This window comes from Heptranchias perlo, chromosome 2 (genome assembly GCF_035084215.1).
Source record: "Heptranchias perlo isolate sHepPer1 chromosome 2, sHepPer1.hap1, whole genome shotgun sequence".
In the NCBI taxonomy this organism is placed as follows: domain Eukaryota; kingdom Metazoa; phylum Chordata; class Chondrichthyes; order Hexanchiformes; family Hexanchidae; genus Heptranchias; species Heptranchias perlo.
In genome coordinates, this window is record NC_090326.1 from 111,491,455 (window position 1) to 111,508,944 (window position 17,490).

Below are 17,490 nucleotides of genomic sequence, written 5' to 3' on the forward strand. Positions count from 1 at the left end.
TCCATAATCTATAGAATTTGGAAGATGACAACCAACGCATCCACTATTTCCATCGCTATCTCTTTTAGGGAGGTTAGGGAGGAAATTGCGGGTCCCCAAGCAGAGATATTTGAATCATCGACAGCTACAGGTGAGGTGCCTGAAGATTGGAGGGAAGCAAATGTTGTGCCTTTGTTTAAGAAGGGCGGCAGGGAAAAGTCTGGGAACTACAGACCGGTGAGCCTGACATCTGTAGTGAGTAAATTGTTAGAGGGTATTCTGAGAGACAGGATCTACAGGCATTTGGAGAGGCAGGGACTGATTAGGAACAGTCAGCATGGTTTTGTGAGAGGAAAATCATGTCTCACGAATTTGATTGAGTTTTTTGAAGGGGTAACCAAGAAGATAGATGAGGGCTGTGCAGTAGACGTGGTCTACATGGACTTTAGCAAAGCCTTTGACAAGGTACCGCATGGTAGGTTGTTACATAAGGTTATATCGCACGGGATCCAAGGTGAGGTAGCCAATTAGATACAAAATTGGATTGACGACAGAAGACAGAGGGTGGTTGTAGAGGGTTGTTTTTCAAACTGGAGGCCTGTGTCCAGCGGTATGCCTCAGGGATCGGTGCTGGGTCCGCTGTTATTTGTTATTTATATTAATGATTTGGATGAGAATTTAGGAAGCATGGTTAGTAAGTTTGCAGATGACACCAAGAATCGGACCAGGACCTACTCCGTTAATGGTAGGGCGTTGGGGAGAGTTATAGAACAAAGAGATCTAGGAGTACAGGTTCATAGCTCCTTGAAAGTGGAGTCACAGGTGGATAGGGTGGTGAAGAAGGCATTCAGCATGCTTGGTTTCATTGGTCAGAACATTGAATACAGGAGTTGGGATGTCTTGTTGAAGTTGTACAAGACATTAGTAAGGCCACACTTGGAGTACTGTGTACAGTTCTGGTCACCCTATTATAGAAAGGATATTATTAAACTAGAAAGAGTGCAGAAAAGATTTACTAGGATGCTACCGGGACTTGATGGTTTGACTTATAGGGATAGGTTGGATAGACAGAGACTTTTTTCCCTGGAGAGTAGGAGGTTTAGGGGTGATCTTATAGAAGTCTATAAAATAATGAGGGGCATAGATAAGGTCGATAGTCAAAATCTTTTCCCAAAGGTAGGGGAGTCTATAACGAGGGGGCATAGATTTAAGGTGAGAGGGGAGAGATACAAAAGGGTCCAGAGGGGCAATTTTTTCAATCAAAGGGTGGTGAGTGTCTGGAACGAGCTGCCAGAGGCAGTAGTAGAGGCGGGTACAATTTTGTCTTTTAAAAAGCATTTGGACAGTTACATGGGTAAGATGGGAATAGAGGGATATGGGCCAAGTGCAGGCAATTGGGACTAGCTTAGTGGTATAAACTGGGCGACATGGACATGTTGTAAACTTCTATGATTCTAGTACTCTGGGATGCAGATTATCAGGCCCTGGGGATTTATCGACTTTCAGTCCCATTAATTTCTCCAGCACTCTTATACTGATACTAATTTCCTTTGGTTCCTCCTTCTCACTAGTCCCTTGGTTCCCCAGCATTTCTGGGAAGTTATTTGTGTCCTCTTCCGTGAAGACAGAACCAAAGTATTTGTTTAATTGCTCTGCCATTTCCTTGTTCCCCATTATAAATTCTCCCGTTTCTGACTGTAAAGGACCAACATTTGTCTTCACTAATCTTTTTCTTTTTACATATTTGTAGAAGCTTTTACAGTCCACTTTTATGTTCCTTGCAAGTTTACTCTCATACTCTCTTTTTCTCTCTTCATCCATCTCTTAGTCCTTTTTTGCTGAATTCTAAACTGTTCCTAATCCTCAGGCTTGCTACTTTTTCTGGCAACTTTATATGACTCCTCTTTGGATCTAATAATATCCTTAATTTCTTTTGTTAGCCATGGTTGGGCCACTTTTCCTTTTGTGTTTTTGCGCCAGAAAGGAATGTATAATTGTTGCAATTCATGCACTTGTTCCTTAAATGTTAGCCATTGCCTATCTATTGCATGCCTTTTAATGAAGCTTCCCAATCTATCATAGCCAACTCACTCCTCATACCTTCGTAGTTTCCTTTGTTTAGATTTAGGATCCTAGTTTCGGATTGGACTACTTCACTTTCCATCTTAATGAAGAATTCTATCATGTTATGGTCACTCTTCCCTAAAGGACCCCACACAACAAGATTATTAATTAACCCCTTCTCATTGCACAATACCCAATGTAGGATAGCTTGTTCTCTGGTTGGCTCCTCAACGTATTGGTCTAAAAAACCATCTCGTACACACTTCAGGAATTCATCCTCCACAGTATTATTGCTAATTTGGTTTGGCCAGTCTATATGTAGATTAAAGTCACCCATGATTACTATAGTACCCTTGTTACGTGCATCTCTAATTTCCTGTTTGATGCAGTCCCCTACATTACTACTACTGTTTGGAGGCCTATAGACAACTCCCACCAGTGTTTTCTGCCACTTGGTGCTTCTTAACTCCACCCAGACTGATTCTACATCTTGATTTTCTGAGCCAATACCCTTTCTCACTATTGCTCTGATTTCATCCTTTACTAACATCGCCACCCCACCTCCTTTTCCTTTTTGCCTGTCCTTCCTAAATATCGTATACCCTTGGATATTCAGCTCCCAGCCTTGTTCACTCTGCAGCCATGTCTCTGTAATTGCAATTATATCATATCCGTTTACATCTATTTGCGCTGTTAATTCATCTACCTTATTACGAATGCTTCGTGCATTCAGATACAGTGCCTTTAGATTTGTCTTTTTAACATTTTTAGACATCTTAACATTTTTTTCTGCTATAGCCCTATTTGTCTTATTAACATTTTTTATTTTTTATTCGTTCATGGGATGTGGGCGTCGCTGGCAAGGCCAGCATTTATTGCCTAATTGCCTTTGAGAAGGTGGTGGTGAGCCGCCTTCTTGAACCGCTGCAGTCCATGTGGTGAAGGTTCTCCCACAGTGCTGTTAGGAGGGGAGTTCCAGGATTTTGACCCAGCTACGATGAAGGAACGGCAATATATTTCCAAGTCGGGATGGTGTGTAACTTGGAGGGGAACGTGCAGGTGGTGTTGTTCCCATGTACCTGCTGCTCTTGTCCTTCTAGGTGGTAGAGGTCGCGGGTTTGGGAGGTGCTGTCGAAGAAGCCTTGGCGAGTTGCTGCAGTGCATCCTGTGGCTGGTACCCTATTTTTAAGTGCACTCTTTTGTTTGTACGCTCTGTCCCTTCCTGACACAATCTGGTTATCCTTACTCCAATCACTTTCTTGCACTGCTTCTTTGTCTTTTCTCTTTAGCATTCTAGATTTCTCTCCACCGGGACCCTCTCTTTTCTCCACCGCCCACCCCCCAATTTAGTTTAAAGCCCTATTTACCTCCCCAGTTATTCGATTTGCTAGAACTCTGGTCCCAGCATGGTTCAGGTGTAATCCGTCCCAATGGAACAGCTCTCTCTTTCCCCAGTACTGGTGCCAGTGCCCCACCAATCGAAAGCCACTTCTCCTACACCAATCTTTGAGCCATGCATTCATCTCTCTGATCTTATTTACCCGATGCCAATTTGCTCGTGGCTCAGGTAATAATCCAGAGATTATTACCTTTGTGGTTCTGCTTTTTAATTTAGTCCCTAGCTGCTCAAACTCTCAGCAGAACCTTTTTCTTAGTCCTACCTATGTCATTGCTACCTACGTGGACCATGACAACAGGATCCTCCCCCTCCTACTCCAAGTTTTTCTCCAGCCCTGAGGAGATGTCCTTAACCCTGGCACCGGGTAGGCAACATAGCCTTCGGGACTCATGCTCCTAGCTGCAGTTTGCAAACTGTAGTTTGTAAACACTGGGTGGTTTAAGGTTCAGGAGTAGGAATCTGCAATTGATATGCTTCCCCTCCCCCCTGTGCAGCCCAGAGACCTTGAGGCCAATTGTAGCATCCTAACTACTGCCTTGATTGAGATCAGCTGATAGTGCAGATCAGGGATGGAGCCTGGGACTGTCTGGTCTTTGTTTTAGTATGGCAGCACACCACGTATCAATTAATTTACCCACTGTGCATCATGAAGTATATCCTTGCAGCAGGGCCTGGAAGTGAATAATTTTTGATTTTGAGAGTTGGACTTGTGGCCATTACAAATGTTAAAATGTGTTTGGGAAATTTAACTTGTTTATGGACACAAGCATATAATATTTAAGTCACTGACTGACTGTGTGCACCATAAAGGATGTTTTAGGTGTCTGCTGACTTTGGATGAAGAGTGTTAAATTCTAAGCTTGTTTTGACACCTCTGAGGGGAATGTTTTTTCATCCAACTACTTTGGCAAGAAATATTCATGCATATTTATCATTTTCACTGCTTTGAGGTTTATTGATGGTTTTCTTAATTATTTTACCTCAGTAGCTTCTTTCTATGGTTTGGCCAAATCTATGTGACCAATACAAGAAATAAATTCATTTTAATTTTGTGGGTTCAGTGCATGTTTGACAAGTTCAATCACAATGCTCAAATAAGTCAAGAGATTGTTGATTTTCTTTTAAAATTTCATTGTCTCTACAGGGTTTGTGGAATCCAGAGGGGGAAAATGTCAAAATCCCTGTTGCAATCAAAGTGTTGAGAGAAGCAACCTCCCCGAAAGCTAACAAAGAAATTCTTGACGTAAGTCGATGTTGTGACTGTTGGTGTTAATACAAGATATCTGGTTCTGCTATATTTCAACAGTATGATTTGTTCATCATCTTGGACTTAATGCAATATAGGACAATGAGTAGAAGTCCACTTCTGCCAGTTAAATGCAAACAGATTAAATGAATGTCCTACCTCCCTGTAATACATTGCATTATAAAAGTCCAATTTCTGCTTCTTTCTATTCTCTCTTTTCCAGCACCCAGTTTCTTCTTGTTTGGTTATGTTTTTCAGACCTGGATCATGCTTATTCACCATATGCTCTTAGCAGTTTTACTACTTGGCTTTAACCAAAGTCGTTACCCCAAATAGCTCTGATTGTGGTTTTGATCCCAGTTGACACTGATACTAGTGCACTTCACAATATGCAAGGTTTCACTGGTAAATCCTGCATTTTTTTTTGTTGAGAGGAATTATCTCTCTGTTCATTCATACATACAGATACACACTAGAATTGTTTCCTGCAATTTCATTTCTTGGCTCAGAACCTGCTTAATTTCTATGAAAAGTTCTCTAGCTGTTGTCATGGGGCAGCTTCCTGGAGCAGTTTGTGTGCTTTCGCGAGAGGTCATTGCTCTAAACTGCCTGTGGTTTCAGATTATTAGACTCAGCAACATTTCGATATACTATTTGTAGATACATAAACTGCAACCCTAATGGAGATCTAATAGCAGTTTTAAAAATAATGAAAGATTTTGAGAGCGTAAATATTGAAGATGATTAAATAAGTAACAAGTCGGCATAGATTCAAGATTATTACTAGAAGGGGAACGTTAGAAGCAATTTTTTCAGAAGATTATCAGGATATAGAATACTTCATTATAATTGCTTATTGAAGCCAGAAAATGGAATTGGTTAAGTATTTGAGAAGGGAAAATATAAAAGCATGGAGAAAGAGCAGGGAAATGGGATTAGAATTACCAGCTCCAATCAAAGAGCAGTACAGGTGATAAATATATAAACTCTATGGGGGGAATTTTAACACCGCCCCCCGCCCCCCCCCACCGGACTTAAAATGTCAAAAATCAGAAACCCGCCCCCAATGCTCCCACTTCCAGTTTTAACGGAGGCTGGTTGGGGAGCGGGAAACTAACAGGCCCATCTCTGGGGAGCAGGCCATTCAAATATTTTATGAGGCTAACTGCCTCAAATTTTACCTCACTTTTAAATTTAACGGTTGTGGGCCATGTTTCTCAGGGCTCAGGAAACCCTGCAGCTGAAGGGAGGCGAGAATGGCCGGATCCAACAGGTAAGTACCTTTCCAGCACACTGCTTGTTGGCCAGGAGGAGCAGGAGTGCTTTCCCCGGCCCTCCAAAAACAAACCTTCTGTCCTCCACGTGATTTGTTGAACCTTTCAGCAGGATCCGATTTCCCACCCCCCCCACCGCCATATCTCCACCCACCCCTGCTGCGATCTGTTTTCCCCATCCCACGATCTCCGTGCCTCCCCCCCCCCCCCCCCCCCCCCGCGATCTCCGGCCTCCGCCCCCCCCCCCCACGTCTCTTCTCCCCCCCCCCCCCCCCCCCCGGTGATCTCCAGACCCTCTCCCACCCCAACGGGTAAATGTTGCAAAATTGCTTGAACAGAGAAGGGATAATTTATCTGAGACGCCAAAGTCACAGAGGCCCAGAGGGGTTATTAATAATTTCTGTGTAGAAATGTAGGTTATCATGAATGAAGAGACAGAACCATTCTCATAATCTTCATATTTCTGCCAATGACATATCCAAAAATTCATTACCACAGAACAAATCCCAGAAGAGCTTCTAAGAATGCATAAATCAGCAAGGTTATTGCACACTTCAATAAGAGATTGCAGGGTAAGCAAATATGAGCACAGAATGATGGCCTGAAAGCAGCATTTGAGGAGGCCTTCAGAAAAAACACAAAAGATTTATTGAAAGCAGTAATTAGAATTTAGTGGTACATTAATCAAAGTTTATGTGCTTGAAATGGATTAGTAAATTTATTGATTTGTGGAAAACCTAAAGCTTCTCTTAACATATTGTGGCAAAATGTTGCATTTGTTAAGGGAAGAGAGAAATCTTTTACAATATGATTAAATGTGAAGCAGGTATTCAATTTGCTTGTTTTTTGCCAGCAATTTTTCTTGAATTTTCTACCTTTCCATCCTGAAGGCAGTAGCCAATACTAGAGTTTGGGTCTGACCGCTCTCTGTTTCCTCACTTAAGCATATGTGAGCCTTAATGGTGGGGACCAATCTACTTATTTTATCATGGAGAGTATCACAGCCAAGCCCAATCCTGTCCTTATGGATAATGATCAGGAGCAGGAACCTGCCTGCATATTTTTTTCCCCAGTCTAGAAATGTTGAGGTTGCAGCTGAAACCTGCTAATACCCCACAAACCAGACATGTACTGGGACCTTAGATATATATTTAACCCTCTGAATTATTGTGGGAGCCACTTAATTTTCTTTTCAGTTTAGCCTTGGTTAACTAATTCGAGGATATCTGCTGAAGACCTTGGTACCATTTTATGTTTGATTTTTATTTACAGGAAGCGTATGTGATGGCAAGTGTCGACCATCCCCATGTTTGCCGATTACTGGGGATCTGTCTCACTTCAACTGTGCAACTCATCACACAGCTAATGCCCTATGGCTGTCTGTTGGACTATATGCGTGAAAACAAAGACCATATTGGTTCCCAATATCTCCTCAACTGGTGTGTGCAGATAGCAAAGGTAGTTTTCTGTAACAGCCTTTCATTTTACACAAATATATGGTTGTTGCCCCCAAGTTGTCGTCATATCAACATTTAATTTAATGAAGTATTTATGAATTAACTATGCTAAATTTAGTTATGATACTGGAGAGCAATTTTGTAATGTCACTAAAGAGGGATTGTACCAAAATGTTCACTCCTAGCTACATTAGGTCAGCAATTTTAAAGTATAGGAAGATATCAGGTGAATGAAAATTCCCTTTGACCCTCATCTGAGAAGAGCACATTCTACTGTACCAGTGTGACTTTAATTCCCGCATCTTCCTTTTATAGAAAGATCTAGGTAAATGTTCAAGGATACCAATAAGGTTGAAAAATATAGGTGAGCAAATGGGGTAAATCAAGAAGTAGTGATTAGCTGATACCAAGCATGGGCTCTAGAAGCAAGTAATAAGTTCCACAATTTTGAGGTTTTGGGAAAGAATATGTCAGATTGTGATGAGTATTAATTTCAACACAGCAGGGATAAAGCTATCAAATACTCACAGATGGAATGTTTCAAGAGGAAAATAAGTACCCATGAGCATAGCTTTCATAGTGGTAACTTGTTTAGAGGTGCATGGTGCCAAACCCTGTCAGTGGCTTTGGAGATGTCCAATGTGATGACAGACTAACTGGAGCAAAAGCATAGCTTTCGTCCTGCATCAAGTAAGAAAATCTTCTGTGTGTTTTTTCGTTATATTATTTTAAACAACAATGGTAGATGTATGTGATTTGTAAATGGTTTCACCTAGCTGTACCTGAAAGAGTACCTTTGTTTTACTCTGAAATTGACTAAGCAAAAGCTTGCTTTGTGGCTGGACAATATTTCTTTGTGGGCTTGCGTGTATTAGCATTTCAGACTGTGGAAAATTGATAAAATTCCATATTGGGGTATGCTTGAGAGGAAGATGATGTCACAACATTAACACCTGTGACTTGAAAAGCTTATTTTGGCATAAAGACACTCACTAAGCTGTTCAACTTCAGTTTAGCTTTAGATCAATCTAGTTGACAACCAGGCTGCGTTTGGTGGGCAGGAATTTCACGCCAGCCGTTGGAAAGTCTTTGAAAATCTCTCATCCAAAAGCCTTACAGATTGCCATACTGGATAAGATGAACATTTCAACTACAGTATTTCTCATTTTCAACACTCTTATTCACAATAATTCTGCATTTATAAGTTAGGTCTGCAAATCATTTACACAAGGGTTTCAGAGGAGATGAGAATGTTATTAGCCAGTTAGTTTATCAGCCCTGCATCCAAAGTACATCTGCATGTAACAAATTTTAGCATGACAAACAAAGAGCAAAAAAACTCCATCAAAGGCAAAATACTGCAGATGCTGGAAAACAGAAAATACTGGAAAAGCTCAGCAAGTGAGGCAACATCTGTGACGAAAGAAACAGTTAACGTTTCAGGTCAAAGCCCTTTTGTCAGAACTGTTTTTATTGCAAAAAAACTATAGATGCTGGAAATCTGGGAAAAAATAACTTGTTCTCCCCAAATGCTGACTGACCTGCTGAGTGTTTCCAGCTTTTTCTATTTTTTTATTTTAGCATGGCTATTGGCCTTCAATATTTGCAGGGTTGACTGTTCTAAGAACCTCAACTGCTAAAAGCAATGGTAAGCTAATAATAATAATAAGCTATTCTGCTAAAGTATTCCTTGGCGGTTAGATTTCAGTTAAAAGACATGAACAGATCTACTAAATAGGGGTCATTTAATTGGAATCAGATATTCTTTCTGTGAATAGTAACTGCTTCCCTCAAGATCTATCATCCATAAAAATTGATAGATCAGCACTTATAACTTAGCTTTTAAACCACCTGAAGATGGTAATTTAATAACCTATTGCTGTATGAAGGATAAACTACTCTCATTTTTAAAGTTAGTTTATATATAGTTGAAAAGGTTAGTCTAAGAAAGGAGCTTGCTTTTTTTGACAAAATAGCATGACAGAAGAGGATTTAACTTCAAGTACATGCTTTACTACTTTGTTCAAGTATTTTGCGCTTGAACTATTCCTTTCGTTTCTCTGCAAACTTAGCCATCATTCATTGAAGTATCTTTTTAAACATTTCTTTGAGCTTTAGTATACATTTACTCATCAGGTTCAGCTAGAATGCAGTATGTTTACATGGTACTTCATAGACTGATATCATGCGGATGTCCGTTGAGTGTGTAAGCCAAGCTGTATGTGTTTAGACAACATTGTGGAGATAGGGCCAAAGTGAAGAGTCAGCTGCAGTTTTGTGGGGAGGACAGACAGGCAGGCAGGCAGGCAGACATTCTAGGCTGGGTTTCTCTCCCACAGTTGAATTCATTGGAATGTCTTGATGCAAGGAATAAGAGGAGGGCGCTGGTTTGACTGTGAGGCTGATCTTTTTCTTCTGGATGGCATGAAGCAAGGTGTACAGTCCAACAGCTCTGAATTCAGCAATGCCAGGGTTTTTCTGGTATTATATTTCCCCTCACGGGGCAAATCGAGTGACAAGCAAGTCTGGTTCGCATCTACACGCACTAATAATTTATATAGTAATGCTGCTAACTGATTTTTATAGTATCTAGAATCAGGTTAGACTCTTTGAATCTCTAGCTATATTATCATTGCCAGTTTGCTATGATATGCCTTCAGGATATTAGCCATGCATATAGCTGTAACATGTTGGACAGGGAATCAATGTCACTATTTGCAATCTTATCTGTCTTTCCTGTCTGTCCCTCCCCCAACAATGAGTTTCGGTCCCATAAGTACTTCTGATGTACAATTTGTACTATTTACAATAGGCTACTCAAACAAGCAATATACTTGTTCTTAAAAATTTACTGGAATATTTATTGGACTTTTCTAGTGTTTTAACAAATTATGCATCAACGACAGGTATACATATTAAAACACTGGTTTAAAGAAGTCTATTCTACTGATAATTATAATTTTTTTTAACTATTTCTAACACTTAGCTGTTACAGCTAAAAACTGCAGTTAAACTCCGCTCTGAGTAGCGAACCAACTGTGCCCGCCGCTCATTAGATTTTAAACTTACTCACAAACAATCCACGGGCTTTGGTGTGGGAACTTCCTCTGATGGTGAGCTGCAAAAAGTGCAACGCCTTCTCCCGCATCTGTGAGCGGGGAAAGGATCTCTCTGTCCCCCTAATCAATCAGATTGAAGCATCCTTGTCAAGCCGCACAGAGTAAGAACCAGGAAGTGAAAGCTACAACAGTAAATTCAATGTAAAATCAGTTAAAAAGAAATAGAGAGGGTAAGAAATATTGAATTAAAAGACAGGAAATAAGAGACAGAAAGAAAAAGTAAAAAAAAATTTAAAACATTTTTTTTAAATGTTCAATGACAATCAAAATCAGAAGGAAAGAGACTCCATGGGCAGCATTTTAGCACCCGCCAGCGGGTGCGTTCCTGGCGGGTGTCCCCGAAAATCGGGAAATCCCGTAACGGGACCGGAGCCCGCCTCGAACGCGCGCACTTCCGGGTTCCCCACTGACGCGCCGGCGTGCGCGCGCAGCCCCCGCTGGTGGGAATCCCGCAGGCAATTAAAGCCAGCGGGATGCCACTTGAACGTATTTAGTTTGCTTGTTCAGGTCATTAACTGACCTGATCAAGGGATTATGTGAGGAGGGGTGGGATTTTAAAGCAAACTGGGACTGTTTCCAACACTGGGGGAAACACTCCCAGTTGAAATGGACCTGTTGGAGCTGTCAGCCTGTGGCAGCTGCAAAGGTCCATTTGACAGGTGGGGGGAGACCCTCACTCGTTGCAGGAGGCCACTCTGTCAATTGGGACAAAGTTTGGCCTCCACCACCCTCCCCCTGACAATGAAATTCACCAACCTGCACACTTACCCCGGGGTCCAGAGATATGTACCTACCCTGCGGACCCCCTCAGATGTACATCTTCCGGATGGGGGCCGCCATAGCTGCAGTCATGAACTCCTCTGACACGTGGAGCTCCACAACAGAGCGCTGTGACACATCCACCTGTACAGCAGGAGGGAGGGCAACCGCAGAGAGAGATGCGTCACAGAGGGCATTACCCTCGCCACAGGGTCCACAGACTGAGGCTCAGCTTCCTGGACCTCTCTGAGCAGCAGTGCACACGGAGGCTCAGAGTCACTCGACATGTAGTCGTGGACATCTGCAGCCTCCTTCATGCCAAGCTGCTCCCGGCTGGCCCGAGCACCATCTTCTTACCTGTCGCTGTCAAAGTCACCACTGCCCTCAACAACTTCTCCGCATCCTTCCAGGGTGCAACCGGGGACATCGCCGACGTCTCTCAGTCGTCTGCACAAAAGAGCCCTGCAAATACACCTACACCCACTCTGCAGTGACACAATGGGTGGCATCAGTTGTGGGTCCTCATAGTGATCCTCAGGAAAGGGCATTATTGCACAAACCAGACAAGATTCGCGGAGACGTGGCAGTAGTGGTGCCAATATAATATGTGATGTGAGTTGCTCAGAAATTAAATAGAAGTAACAACCGTGACAAACCCTCAAACACCCTTGTGCATCCCCTTCATGCTCACGACACGTTTGCCTTATGCTGCCTACTGCACATATGTGATGCATGCATAGTGGCAGGTTGAGTGAGGCTGACCGCGAAAGAGATGCACGAGAGGGTGAGTATGAGATAGAGCCATGAGATTGTATGAGGATTGAGTTGAGTGGTAGTGGCGGGATGAGTACTGGGGAGGTGAGTAAGTGCAGGTAAGATGAGGATGAGGTTTGAGTGGGTGTGAGGGGTGATGTGACAGAGTAGTGTTGGCAGTACAGAAGGAGATGTGGGGTGGGGGCGGTGATGTGGCAGACGGAGTGTAGGGGAAAGAGTAAGTGTACTCACTTCGGCTGACCTACTGAGGTTATTGGAGCGCCTCCTGCATTGTATGCAGGTGGGCGATATGTTGGTGGTGCAGGTGACCTCCTCTGCCACCTCGAGCCACGCCTTCCTGTTGGCAGAGGCAGGCCGCTTCCTCCCGCCTTCCTGGGGGAAGATCTCTGTCCTCCCCCTCCTCCTCACCCCATCTAATGATACCTGGAGTGAGGCATCATTAAACTGGGAGCAGCCTTCCCCCTGGGCTGCTCCATGCTGTAATTTTTTCTATTTGTTGCAGCATCTGTCAGTGGAGGACTGCCCCTTTACATAGAGCTCCTCCAGCTGACAGATCTTACTGCGCATGCGCAGCCCGCCCGACGCGCAAATCAGCAGTGGGGAACCCGGAAGACCATGTAAGTGAATCCAATTGGGCTACGATCCCACGGGTGGCTGACTGATTTCGCCGGGCACGTTACCCACGCGCCCGATAGCCCCCCCGCCAAGAACCCGCAGCCCTGGTAACATCGGGCCCCATGTTTTTAAAAGTTAATTTTCAGTGCCAGAGAGATTGTTTGGCAGTCATTAACACTTACCATGCCATTAAAAGTTAGCTTAGACCTTAAAAAAAAAACTGAGCGTACCTTTTTCTGTGTCGATTAGTTAGTTTCCAGCTGGGCAGTGCAGCAACTTCGCACTGGTCCATTTAATACAGCCAGCAAGATCTCCTTCCCGTGCAGCTTTCGGAGGAGCAAGGAATCTCATAGAGCAACTTCTGGATTTCCACGTTTGACTCCGCATGTGCGCTCGCCTGAAGTTTTCCATTTGCCCTTAAACAGCGGTGAGCACTGTTCAGCTCCCCATTATTTTTGGAGCAAATTCCAGACCAATGTGATCTAAGGCAGCTCCGTGTAGGCATAATTCAATTGGGGGATGAGACTTGAGCACAATATTCTGAATGATGCAGAAGAGACTGAGTGTATTTCAGAAGTCTTTGGATGTCCAGAACATTACCATTACCATTCAGCTTCCTTACAGTACTGTTTATGACCGTGGTTCAGCCTGAGGCAGTGGCTAGGTAGGGGGATAGAGTCGGTGGTGAGGATACGGAGTTTGTGGGTTGGGTCTGAAGACGATTGCTTCGGGCTTTCCAATGTTTAGCTGGAGGAAATTGTGGCTCATCGAAGGCTGGGTGTCAGACAAGCACCTAATAAATATCTTTTAATTCAGTTATTTTTAAGAAAATAATTAAAAGATAAATTTATTAAGGGACTGCAGTGAATTGTAGCACCCACATGCGGTGCCATGAAGTGAAAGGAGAATTGAACCTGCATTCTATGTTGAGTTAGCAGTCTCAACCTTTTTGCTGTGGGGAGGCACATGTCCTCTGCTTCCTGCTCTTAGTGGGAATAGGGGAGAGTGAGACAATCAGAAGCAGAGCTATTAACTGTTATTATCAAGTATTTGTTTAGGGGCCAGCCCAAAAGCACTGTTGATATAAACCAGGGATCATATTGCCTGTCTTGTCCTCTTCCCTGCAGAAGGTGTGTAGGTCAGGGAGAGGTATATGGGAGAAATAGGAGGAATAATATGGTAAATTTATACTTCCAGGGGTGGGAGTGGGCAAAAATAACTCTGAAGTTGATTTATAAAATCTTGCAGCACAAATATAGTGTATTTCTTTTTACAGGGAATGAGCTATTTGGAAGAACGAAGGTTGGTACATCGGGACTTGGCTGCACGGAATGTTCTGGTAAAGACACCACAGCACATAAAGATTACTGACTTTGGACTTGCCAGACTACTAGATGTGGATGAAAAAGAATACCATGAAGATGGTGGCAAAGTAAGAGCTAGTATCTCTTAATAACAGGCTAGAATGGAGCACAGGTGTCGTGATTCATTATTGATAGTTAGTGATACTATGTATTCCACTGTAATTAGACACTACAGTGACTCACATTGGCAGTGGATTCACTTAGAAATAGGAGGTGACAGTTGACCATCTGCATCTGTCCCACGAAACCTTGTAATTGAATGGGTAACCTTGTAACACAAAGTTGGTAAAGGAATAGGAGGAGAACAAAGTAGCAGAGCTCCGGTTGCAGTAAGAATGTACAGGTTGTAGGGAGTTTAAAAGTCGGTGAATTTTGCCACACTGCTAATAAGTCTCTGATCAGTATCTCTTTAATAAATCAAACCATTAAATAGAACTACAGTTAATTTAATATTGGTGTATGCAGTTTTTCTGTGTTGTATTTTTAATGCTTATACACAGTTGGTGATGCAAGCAGGGGAACTGGCTTGTATCTTCTACGGATATAAAATTGCACTGAAGCTCAATTAGCATGCACAGTTAATATAACATGTAATATATATCCTGAACTACCCTGAGTTAATAGTTCTGTTAACTGATATTAAGTCAGCCCTGTCAAATGCTCAGTGCTCATTAATTTGTGAGTTGGTTACCCTGATGTCATCAGTACTCTGGAAGTAAGGTAGTTTTTACTTTGGTCATTTTAACAGTGTTGAAAATTAGTGAGACTGTCTCTTTGAGAGAGAGAGAATAAAAGCCAAATACTACATTGGCTGAGATTGTTTGACCAATCTATTAGAGTTTTTTGAGGATGTAACTAGCAGGGTAGATAAAGGGAACCAGTGGATATAGTATATATGGATTTTCAAAAGGCATTCAGTAAGGTGCCGCACGAAAGGTTGTTATGTAAGATAAGGGCTCATGGGGTTGGAGGTATTAGCATGGATAGAGGATTGGTTAACAGACAGGAAACAGTGAGTAGAGATAAACGGGTCATTTTCAGGTGGGCAGGCTGTAATTAGTGTGGTGCCACAATGATCAGTGCTTGGGCCTCAGCTATTTACAATCTATATTAGTGACTTGGATGAAGGGACTGAATGTAATGAATCCAAGTTTGCTGACGATACTAAGCTAGATGGGAAAGTAAATTGTGCGGAGAACACAAATAGTCTAAGGGATATAGACTGGTTAAGTGAGTGGGCAAGAAGGTGGCAGATGGAGTATAATGTGGGGAAATGTGAGGTTAGTCACTTTGGTAGGAAGAATAAAAAAACATTTTTTGAATGGTGAGAAACTATTAAATGTTGGGTGTCCTTGTACACGAAACACCGAAAGTTAACATGCAGGTACAGCAAGCAATTAGGAAGGCAAATGGTATTTTGGCCTTTATTGCAAGGGGGTTGGAGTAAGGAAGTCTTGCTGCAGTTGTACAGGGCTTTGGTGAGACCACACCTGGAGTGCAATGTACAGCTTTGGTCTCCTTACCTAAGGAAGAATTTACTCGCCTCAGAGGCGGTGCAACAAAGGTTCACTAGATTGATTCATGGGATGAGAGGGTTCTCCTATGAGGAGAGGTTGAGTAGAATGGGCCTATACTCTCTGGAGTTTAGAAGAATGAGAGGTGATCTCATTGGAATATATAAGATTCTGAGAGGGCTTGACAGGATAGATGCTGAGAGGCTGTTTGCCCTGGCTGGAGAGTCTAGAACTAGGGGACATAGTCTCAGGCTAAGGGGTCAGCCATTTAGGACTGAGATGAGGAGAAATTTCTTCACTCAGAGGGTTGTGAATCTTTGGAATTCTCTACTCCAGAGGGCTGTGGGTGCTCAGTCGTTGAGGATATTCAAGGCCGAGATCAATAGATTTTTGGACTATAGGGGAATCAAGGGATATGGGGATTGGGCGGGAAAGCGGAGTTGAGGTCGAACATCAGCCATGATCTTATCGAATGGCGGAGCAGGCTCGAGGGGCCATATGACCTACTGCTGCTGCTGTTTCGGTTCTTAGATCAGCAATTCAGCATTCTGGAGTTCAAATCTGCATCACTTATCTATGGCCCGTCATACTGTTGCTCCACTATGTAATGCACCAGTTAATATTAAACAAATTTTACAATTGCATACTGCTCTGAAAACCTATCCATAAATTACAAAGAATTTTTAGGAACATAAGAACAGGAGTAGGCCGTTCAGCCCCTCGAGCCTGTTCCGCTATTCAGTTAGATCATGGCTGATCTGTATCTCAACACCATTTACCCACATTGGTTCCATATCCCTTAATCGCTTAATACCCTTACCTAACAAAAATCTATCAATCTTAGTTTTGAAATTTTTAATTGACCTAGCCTCAACAGCTTTTTGATGGGAGAGTTTTCCAGATTTCCACTACCCTTTGTGTGAAGAAGGGCGTCATGACATCACCCCTGGACCGCCTAGCTCTAATTTTAAAGTTACACTCTCTTGTTCTGAACTCTCCTACTGGAGTAGTTTCTTTCTATCTACCCTATCAAATCTTTTAATAATCAGATTTGCAAGACCACTATCTAATTCTTGCTGTTAAATATCAAACAAATTTCTCCTCTGCAGTTACCCATCAAATGGATGGCATTGGAATCAATCCTTCATAGGACATTCACCCATCAGAGTGACATCTGGAGTTATGGTAAGTCTCAATAGTTCTTGCTATTTAAAATGTGAGAAATATTCCAATATGTCTCAACCTCGGCTCAGTGTAGCACTGTTGCCTCTGAGGCTTGTGATCCTTTTCCACGGTGTCAGTCTTGGCTCAGTGATAACACTCAATTATGAGTCAAAAGGTTGTGGGTTCAAGCCCAACTCATGTGACTTGAGAACATAATCGATGCTGACATTTCTGTACAGTACTGAGGGAATGCTGCACTATCGGTGGTGCCGCCTTTAAGATGATTTGTTAAACCGAAGCCCTTCTGCCCTCTCAAGTAGACGTAAAGATCCCATGGCATTATTCAATAAGGAGCAGGGGAGTTCTCCATTGCCAAGATTGCCTACTTCCACCTCCGTAACATCACCCGTCTCTGCCCCTGCCTCATCTGACCTGCTGCTAAGAGCCTCATCCATGCCTTTGTTACCTCCAGACTTGACTATTCCAGGCTCTCCTGGCCAGCCTCCCATCTTCCACCCTCCATAAACTTGAGCTCATCCAAAATTCTGCTACTCATATCCTAACTCACACCAAGTCCCGTTCACCCATCACTCCTGACCTACATTGACTCCCGGTCCATCAAAACCTCAATTTTAAAATTCTCGTCCTTGGTTGCAAATCCCTCCATGGCCTCGCCCCTTCATACCTCTGTAACCTCCTACAGCCCTCTGAGATCATAGAATGGTTACAGCATGGAAGGAGGCCATTCGGTCTGTCGAGTCC

The 17,490-nt window shown here is 42.8% G+C and overlaps 1 protein-coding gene across 2 annotated transcripts in view; it reads left to right on the forward strand.

Annotated features, from left to right (window-relative positions):
• Positions 1 to 17,490, forward strand: part of egfra (epidermal growth factor receptor a (erythroblastic leukemia viral (v-erb-b) oncogene homolog, avian)) — a 279,179-nt gene that overhangs the window by 240,265 nt on the left and 21,424 nt on the right. For both annotated transcript variants that reach the window (XM_068005749.1, XM_068005757.1), the window contains exons 19-22: positions 4,587 to 4,685; positions 7,235 to 7,420; positions 13,963 to 14,118; positions 16,674 to 16,749. In XM_068005749.1, the coding sequence (XP_067861850.1) occupies positions 4,587 to 4,685; positions 7,235 to 7,420; positions 13,963 to 14,118; positions 16,674 to 16,749 (517 nt within the window). The remainder of the gene's footprint in view (positions 1 to 4,586; positions 4,686 to 7,234; positions 7,421 to 13,962; positions 14,119 to 16,673; positions 16,750 to 17,490) is intronic.